The sequence below is a fragment of the Oncorhynchus nerka genome, linkage group LG4, assembly GCF_034236695.1.
Source record: "Oncorhynchus nerka isolate Pitt River linkage group LG4, Oner_Uvic_2.0, whole genome shotgun sequence".
In the NCBI taxonomy this organism is placed as follows: Eukaryota; Metazoa; Chordata; class Actinopteri; order Salmoniformes; family Salmonidae; genus Oncorhynchus; species Oncorhynchus nerka.
In genome coordinates, this window is record NC_088399.1 from 37,609,955 (window position 1) to 37,619,825 (window position 9,871).

At 39.9% G+C, this 9,871-nt stretch overlaps 1 protein-coding gene across 1 annotated transcript; it reads right to left on the reverse strand.

Annotated features, from left to right (window-relative positions):
* Positions 1-2,352: 2,352 nt before the first annotated feature.
* Positions 2,353-8,737, reverse strand: barhl1b (BarH-like homeobox 1b). The gene is made up of 3 exons (XM_029652913.2): positions 7,480-8,737; positions 5,080-5,305; positions 2,353-3,905 (listed from the first exon to the last, which is right to left on the reverse strand). Exons 1-3 carry the CDS (start codon positions 7,931-7,933, stop codon positions 3,614-3,616), a joined length of 972 nt encoding a protein of 323 aa, XP_029508773.1. The 5' UTR covers positions 7,934-8,737; the 3' UTR covers positions 2,353-3,613.
* Positions 8,738-9,871: the final 1,134 nt, after the last annotated feature.

Below are 9,871 nucleotides of genomic sequence, written 5' to 3' on the forward strand. Positions count from 1 at the left end.
TATTCTGACTCAATGAGCTTAATCAGAGTCACTGATCATCTGGGTCTAAGCCTCCCCGTGTTGTGTTTTTGTTTGTCGGGAGCTCAACGAGACTCTATCCGCACTTCATTAACCCTGAGCGGGGGACAATCCGCGGTAAGAGCCGAGGGATTTGCCCGTATCCTTTCACATGCAAAAATATCCGCGTCATCCATCAAGACAGGGAGCTTTGCCTGAAATCAGCTGCGCACTTTGCAAGAATAACCCTTGTCGTAAATGTTGAGGGGGGTCATCTTTATTGGAATCGGTCACGGATCCTTATGATTTTTTGGCAAGTTGGGAATTTGTTGAGGGGGGGGTTTCCTCTCCCTTTTCTCCAAGTCCTAACCACATTCAGTGCGATGTAGCAAGACCTAGAATATTTATCAGTTAAAGCAAATGTACGCAATATATATATGTGTCAATTAGTTAAAGTCAGACTAATGGGCCTATTTTATGAAGAGATAGGCTGATGGTCAATGGGAGAAGGGATAACATGTGCCATGCGAGCGGTGCAGCGGGGGGCTGAATATTACACCCATTATCGACCTTAAATTTAAAGCTATTAAAGTATTTTGTCTAATCGTTAATATCCCATTCGCCAACTCTGTCAGACTGAACTACCCAGCCGTCCTTTATGGTCTGATATTTTGGTTGGTTTAAAGTTTAAAGTCATACTCCTATTAGGAGTGAGGTTGGGGTGGCGGGTGGGGGGGGCTGGTGGAGCAGGGCTCTGCGGTGCCGCTGACCAGATGTCCCCTCGCTGATCCGGCCCACAGTCAGCATCGCCCGGTCACCAGCTGTTGGAGCTGTTTGGCAAAGAGCACAGCACCAACACTCCAAGAAAGAGGCATGGAAACAATCCATTTCCAAATGGGATCATTTAAGGCACTTAAACAATTGCACTAGCCTCGCATTAATATTTCATCTGCTTATTGTTTATGGAAAGGAATTAAATGGCATCCTTAATTCAGTTTGCCTACTGTCTACTGTACTAGCGTATTTGTAACATGTAGGCTATCCCCTAGCTGAATAAATGGACTGCTTTTGCCAATGATCATCTCTCGATGCAATTGCTCAAATCTGTAGCAGACTATTTCATTATTTTTTATTTGGTATCGACCTATGTTAGGTTTAACCGAGACCACTTTTGAAGCATGGCTATTGTTTGTGTATACATGTGTGTGTGTGTGTGTGTGTGTGTGTGTGTGCGTGCGTGCGTGCGCGTGTGCGCGAGCGTGCATATATTTAATTGTCTGTGTGTGTGTTTTATTATATACACACTCCCATCAATGTATATTTTTGACAGAACAATTAGCCTATCCTATTTATTTATAACACATATATACCAAAACACATTTCTAGTCATAACTTATTAGATAGGCCAAAGTTTTAGATATAAAGGCAGAATTAACCAGCCAGCCTACATTTCCCAAATTGAACTCTCACCACTCCAAATCTTTGGATAAATATCTAGGCATTTTTTAAAGGTTAAGGCGGTGAATGTTCCATGCTCTGACGGTGACATTCTTATTAACTTTTTCAGGTTTGACAAATTAAATTCACGATACTAACCAAATAATGAGGGGGTTTGAGGGAAGTGTTTGACAGACATGTTCAAAATGATTCAAACATGGTGCTTCTAATAGAATTCTAGGAACCTTAATTAGATGTTATCAGGCCTGATTTATCACAGGTTTACACATTGGCTCTCCTTTGTCGCAACATAACATGTTTTGTTGTTCAATTATCAAATATGCCAAATCATTATTTTTGTTTGTAATGACCTTGTATGGCATTAAACTATACATCAGAAATGCTACTCTATGTGTGACTAATGATCAATGTCATTCATTCATTCATTGATAAATTGAAAAGTGAGCATTTGACACGAGCAATGACTGCATGCAGGACCATTTTGTAATTTCTTCTTTAGAGAATAAGACGCCCATTAACAAACCTTGAATAACCCAACTTTCCTCGGATGTAGGCCTATTCATTGCATCTTGCAACGGAAACCGTTTACCGTTTAAGAAACAAACGGAAGCAAACGGAACGAAACGTGGACGGACCTATACCTTAATGTGTCCAATAGAAACTCTCCTTTTCATTGAAAAACATTTTCAGTTTGGAGTCAACGTGTTGGTTTTTTTGCAACAGAGGAAACGTTTGCAACAGATTAGGCAGTATTGAATACACCCCCAGGTTGTTGTTGATGATGATGATGATGATGAACAGCCTACTTGTATTCCATTTGCAAAAAGAAATAGTGGCCCTGTATTCGTCTAACATGGATTTGGAAAGATATGGCTGAGTCACGTTATTACATGAAATACCTTTATTTGCACATATATAAAAGTAATTATTTTTTACTTCAAATCCCCCTCTATAGCTCCGACTTAAGCTGTTTGAACAGTTTGACAAAAAGTTATTTCAGCTAATGGGGGCGAGGAACGAAAAACGATCCAGAAATACGAGAACCACTCCACAAATTAATATCTGCAATATACATTTTCACCAAAGAGAGTAACAAGGTTTCCACGGTTTGATACGAAATAACATAAGTCATCCACAACGTCTGCTTAAATACACCTAGCAAATCAACAGGCGAAAGACCCAAATTGGCAACCGACTAAGTCTTCAGTCGTTATCTGTTTAGCAAAAGTGAAGGGTTTGCAAAGGTACATTGCTACTTGATAAATTGATTTACTCTTACTCTGACTCCAAATTGAATACAATTGGGCAAAATTTAAACTAAAAAACTAAAAACATTATGATTAGAGATTTTTAAATACATTTCGTTACAATTTGGCATTGTATGTTGTTTCTCTCATGGACCTTCATTATTCCCATCCAGATTATCACTGAAATGATAGAAAATGAGCCTTTAGCTCTGGCTAATCTATAGCTTCTTTTGTACTGGATCACTGTCATCTGAAGGAAATAAAAATGGATGAATAAAAAATATTTTCAAATCAAGAAGTATTCGTATTTACATGTCTATAGCCTATGTCTGGTGATGATTATTTTCATCGTTTGAAAAAAAGTGAATGAAACGCAACTCGTCTTTGTAAAGAGAAATATAACGAAATTATAGTCGTTATGAAATGCCTTTGGATCATCCAATTAGCTATTCAACTAAACTTGGAATGCTATTTCAGTTTCCAGACCAATGCATTGGTTTGTTATGCATGTTGTTTTAAATAATTGTATCCTGACAACTTAGCATAATAATAATAATGATGTTAATAATAATATCTTTATGATTCTGAGTAAAAGTGCCATTGTCATAAGCCTTGGTGCCAGCAACGATTATTTCAGTAAAACTATCGTGCCCTTTCTGATGTAGCCCACACTGAAGGTATGGTAAACAAAAATATAAATATATAAGTTAAATGCATAGAGAAAAATAAATAAATAAATAAAGAACTTCAGCATGGTAAAAACCTGTCCACTTTAGATAGTTCGAGATTCAGTCATGAAGTTCATTGTTTAATACCATGACTTCTTTTGTCACCGTTTTAAATTGTTTTTTTTCTCTCTATCACATAGAGTCCTAGTCTGCCAGGTATGGCATATATCCGGAGCGACCGGCTCACCGCTGCTGTGTTGGCCGGGGAAGCACACCGGAGAGAGGGGGGAGAGGGGGTGGTTCACTACCCCCCTGCAGACCATGCAGAAGAATCCGCGGAACGAGAGGTCGTTGCAGAGCCGGAGGGGGCGCTGAGGGGCCTCTGTACAGGTAGAGCGCCGCTCCGGGGTCCAGGTTGGACATCAGGCTTTGAGGGTAGAAATAGGGCGAAGGAAACATTCTCTGAAGGGCTGAGTAATTTCCAGCCTCCGCTAACAGTTCCAGTCCAACTGCCGTCTGCCTCTTCCACTTTGTTCTATTCGGACAAGAAACAGTGGATATTAGTAATTGAAACTCTGATCATAAAAATATAAACAAGTTTGAAAAGTGCAGTCGGAATCTTTTTATCATATGACTCTGAAGTTTAGAATTCAATCATATTTGAACTGAGTAAAAAATGCAGTTTGGAAAAAACCCAGTCAAAAGGCATGGACAAATAACAGGCTGCATGGTTCAATTTAAACGAAATAAGTTTTTTTCTTAATGGATTTAGGCCTGCTTTGTAATAACAAGGGTTACCAACATGTGGTGTTTTAAGTGCAAAGTTGAGGGTCAGTTCAGAGTCAGTTGGAAACATCTGTAGCCTACGCAATATTATAGCATGCATTCACTTTCGGTTGGGATCGTATTGGTTTCATCGTGTGGTCTGAAATGAGTCTAATTCTTCTATGTTTCCAAGAAAGATCTAGTTGTACTCAGTTACGCACTTCCGTTATTCTGATAAATCAGTCCTCTCCACTTGTATTCAAGCGAGGGTTAATCTGTCAGATTGTCAATTGAAAGCACTCCTCAATCAGGTAAATTATTCATAATTATAATAATTGAGTAAATATAGTAGTGTGGCTGAATTATTGATATGGCATAGGCCTACATGCAACGATATATTATTCATGCACCAAAGTGTTGTTTTTATACCTATTTATTAATATCGTTTTGCTGTCTGAATGTCATCATAGATTCATTTGAAAACCATTTGGATTTTTTTCTCTAAAAAATTGCTTAAAACAATCCAGTCTCTAATCTAGTAGAAGGCTATTTGTCAGTATTTGAATCACATTGTTCAAAGGTTTCACGCAGTGCCAAATTGCCAATATTTTATGATGTTTTTATTTTTGTATTTATGTTCTATTTTCTCCTTAATTCTTAAGGAATTGATGCAGGGTGTGCACGTTTTGAGAAAGACATTGGAGCTCATATGTGACCAATGAGTTTGTCTGACTGACATGAGAAAACCATTTTGTCTGGAGGTGAAGAGCGTTTAACCCTAATATCCTAATGATACAAGTGCAGGCGCGCGCACACACTACCATTGTTGGTCTACTAGGCTCACTGCATTCTACCATTAGGCACTATCAAAATACTTCTCGTCATTTTAAATGGTTATAATTTGTGTAATTACACTAAAGGCAACCAAGCGTCGCAGTCCTTACCTCCTGTTCTGGTACCAGGTTTTGACTTGTGTGTCTGTGAGGTTGAGGGAAGCGGCCAGTTCCATCCTGTCTTGCACGCTCAGGTACTTCTGCCGTTCGAAGCTGCGTTCGAGCTGGGCCAGCTGGTGGTCAGTGAAGGCTGTTCGCGCCTTCCTGGGTTTCTTCATCCGAACATGATGCGGACTGTCCCTACTGCTCGAGATCTCTCGGTCTCCTTCCTCTTTCACTGCAAACACAAGAATAGGATAAATATGAAAAACTCAAATTTACAACAATATCTCAAATGTTCATAAAGCCTATAAAGTGACGGGCAGAGCCTAATCTAAAAGGAATATAGTCCTCGGTTGTAGACTATATGCCCATTTATGAAAGGGATTTGGATTTCGTTTAAATGTTACATTTACAAACGGATTTAAGCCTATTTCAAAGTTTCACTTTTTCATATAACTTCATATCCTTGTTTGGGTGTTGTGTTGGAGGACTTTAGGCCACTCTCCATTTGATTAAGATTGTGCCTAGTTTTTATGAAGATGTAGCCTAGACCTATTTACAAATGAATATGTTTTATATATTAGCACATTGTTTTTGCAATTGGATGTGTGTAACATTCCCCTTTGTTCTATTGCTGTCGTGTTGGGGTTAGAACTGTGGTATACATTTCTCAGTTTATTCTCCCCCGTTCCCTCCAAAAAGAGGAGACGCGACGTGAGAGCTCTTGCTAGTTGAATAGTTGAGTCGTCTCTCAAGAAGCACAATAATCCGGCTAATTGAGCCACAAGGGAAGGGCGCCTTTCAACCGCGACCGGAGAAACTTCACAGGGCCGCGGATGAGAGCGAAATAAAGAGCCGGCCGGCCTTGCGCGTTACAAATCTGATTAGCACTGGGACAAATTACATCAAATCCCCGAAATATTAGAAGGCGGATTCGCTGAAATCAAAGCAGTGTACTAGTCCCTACAAGGGCTTTGGAGCTGAATTGACTGCGTTGATATGACAATCTGTTACACACACACACACACACACACACACACACACACACACACACACACACACACACACACACACACACACACACACACACACACACACACACACACACACACACTGTATCCAAAGTATATTGATGTCGTTCATGTTCATGTTCCTTTTTAAAATCTGAACTGAAGTCAGGACTTTTGTAAAAACCCTTGCTATAATGGATTGATGAAATAACATTGTTCACTAGTAGGCTATAAATAACATGTCAATGACATTATTTACGTGAATAAAAAGTCGAATGAATATTAATATTAATATTACAATATATACCGAATAATATAGGCCTATCCTCATTACACAGATTTGTGTCACTGTAAGATGGCATTTTCTTTTTATCAATAAAAGGGGGTAGATATATTTAGTGTCTTTGTTATATAAGTTAATCAAGTCAATATTTATTAGGCCTATTATATTTTCTTTTCTTTTTCTACGCAGATTTCTATTGACTATTTCCTGTCAGCAGGAATTGTCCTCGCCTATAACCAACGGTTGACTCATTTGTATCCAGGCGCTGCTTCATTAAACTGTCAATGGAGATGACATGTCTGTTATGGCTGACATGATTGGAAACAGACAGACCCTTGATGGCATTTATCTGGAGGCAACCCCGTCATCTTTTCCCATGCAGCTCTTCTCTTGCCTCCCTGACATCAACAGATGCTTTCAAGACGTCTGCTAATGCAAGCAAGTGCGTCTGAAAGGAAAAACGGTTTGACACCTAATGTTTATCCCCCAAATCATTGGAGAATATCAACAGTGTGGATTCCATAATTTAAGAAAAGAATAGACTCGTGTCCTCCTTTTCAATAATCCGTTATAGGCCTAGTGTAACTATAGACACTTTTTAAAAGAGCTTTAGAGTTCAACATAATATGGTTGATCAACTTTCATCATATGCTAGCATTTCTGATATATATATATATATACATTTTATTTGAGGGGGGGTGGGGGGTTAATTAATCTCTTATTGAGTTTACTGGGATAATGTAAAAGTGTATAATTTGATATTAGATTAGATACATTTTATAGGGGATTCCTTTTGAACAAAGATTCTAGCCTAGGCTGTAGCCTACTTCCAGTAGCCTATTTGCCTTCCGAGGCTAATCACAATTTACAACCATAGCCTAATTAACCGAGCACTACATCTTCAGAAACACTTTGAAACATGGACAGGTGTTGTAACACGTTCAATTATGATAAGAAAACATTGAGTTAGAATGAATTATATAGAAAATCAACTGCATAAAGCTCACACAAATACAACGGATATAGAACAGTAGGACTACAACAATTCCATTAGAAATAATGTGACAAAGTCTAATTGATTTCTAAACATTAAGCTTGTTTACATCACTATTTTACCTTTGTATTCGCTGTCTGACGATGAGTTGCTATGGATTTTGTCCATGAAGTCATCTGCGAGCTTGGAGGCAAGTCGCCCCGTTTCTTGAGTTGGCTGGCCATTACTGGAGTATGGGGCGCAGGCGGCTAGCGGTTTGCAGTCAGCTAGAATATCTCTGATCAGAAAGGATGAGGTGACGGTCCGCGGCTGTGACCCGGCGGAGATCTGTCCGTGTTGGAGATGGGGCGGCAACCCGATAGCATGACCTTGCCTCTGCAATGCCTCATCCACACACTCCCTCCTCGGCGATGGGGGAGACGAGCAGCCGCTCTCTAGGTCAGACCTCGGGCTGAACTCCAGAGGTGACCGGCACTCTCCCACCAAACTGTCCCCTTTCGACATGACCGGACTTCCAGGTCTGTGGGAAAGTAAAGAGTCGATCCCAAAGCTGGACCCATTGGTGGATGCCTCCATTGTTTACCAGCACAGCTAAGTTCTTCGAGGCCTCAACTCAAACTATCATTGGTATTCGAGGCAAGCAAGTTCAGATGATTGCTGAGATGAGACTTTGCCTGAATTTATCCAGCAGGAAAATCCAAAAATGATTCGGAAATCACATATATTCAACCAAGATGTTTTCTCCTCTTCTTAATTTATTATTATACTTGTCAAAATAGCAACATCTCCGGGTTCTCGGAGTTATATTAGAGTAGGCTACAAAATCGACTCTGCATCCAACTATTGTGTCCTAAATACAACACTATTCATGAATTCGATGCAGCTAGGCTCTGTTGGCGAGTTTGTCCATATGTTTTCTTTTTTAGAAAATGAAAACTCGCCGGTACGACTTCTAAATTATTGATCAACTTATTTCAAATATTGACAAAAAAACTGCAATGATTAGAGGCAGTGAAGCAGCGTTAGTGCAAGTTAAATAGGCAAGCGATTCAGCACCACCTTTCAGCACCACGGACAGAGACAGCAGCGAGTATTGCAAGTGGAATTCAAGACCTGCAAATGACGCAGCGCGAGGACACAATTGCTGAAATTGTCATCACTTAAAAAGTAGTTCGCTGGTGTGACCCGTGTGGTGCTCGATTGTAGAGGAAGGTAGAGATATTCTACACCAACAGAAAGATGCAACAAGAGACTCGAAACGGGTGGGCTGTGGCAGTCGAGAAGATACGCACAGTAAAACAGTGGTAACGCGGGTTAAATAGACACAACTGGGATAATGTGAAGGAAATCTCAAAAAATGGAACTTGAGGAAAACTCACGATCTAGGTTTTTAAGGACGCCCCGTCCACGTGAGTCCCTAGTGACAAGTCTTCATTGGTTGAGGGGGCTTTTTGGGTGTTGACGGGTTTGCGGAGAGGAAGGTAGACCCCCCCCCCCCCACACACACACTCACTCACCCCCTCCTCCTCGCCCCATCTCTTTGATTAAAAGAGACACTGAATTCATCAGGAGACTCAGATCCAACTGTTTACAGGCAATTTTCACACTGTTTGCTTTCATTACATCATTGATGAGGCTTATAATGGGGTTATTATGTGGAGCTGGTAGGTCTTTTCTCTCGTCTCTCTTTACGCGCGTGTTCAGTCAAAACTGTACAGGCTTTTTTTTCATTATCGGCATTTTCCCACATTTTGCATTTATTGGCAAGTTTCAGAATTTAGTTGAATTGTTTTTCCATTTATGTTCACGTTGTTAAATAAATATTATAAGGCTTTTATTGACGTTAGTTGGCACAGATCTGCTGTTATATGCTGTTGCATTGGGTATATTTTTCTGGTTCAAAATATATACCTAAAGGAATTATATATTATTATTATTATAAATGTTGTTATTGTGTTGCTGTTATGAGGAATGCATATAATGTAATTTTTTTCCACAAACGTAATGTACTCTACCTTCATTTCTAATCAATTGAGGACCCATCCAGTGATATTTTCTTGAATTTCAACCTGTAAACTCAACGTTTCAAAAATCATTCTAACACAAATTACATTTGTATTTTCTCGGATAAATGTGTTGTTTTTGCTCTATGCATCGAGAGCAAGCGAATTTCATACATGCATAATTCGGCCTCAAAATCCTACTCCACACACGTTTCTGGGAGTGTACAAAGCACCAGCATCGAATAGTCAACGTTTAGCTCATACTACGTATCTAATAGTAATACAATGCTAATGAGGGATAATAGTCCGAACAGCATGCGCTGAAAGGATGGCGTGAGCAAACTTTAACGTGCATGAAATACCATTGTCTTCATTTTCGCTTCTATTTCCAAAACAGTTAGCCCCACATGACTCCCCGACAGGCCCTAATAATCGAACCCCCCATGTGACCACCAGATTGGAGGCGCGCGTCGGTCTCAGACACCGGCAGGTTAGTGAATCCGCTCCCCGC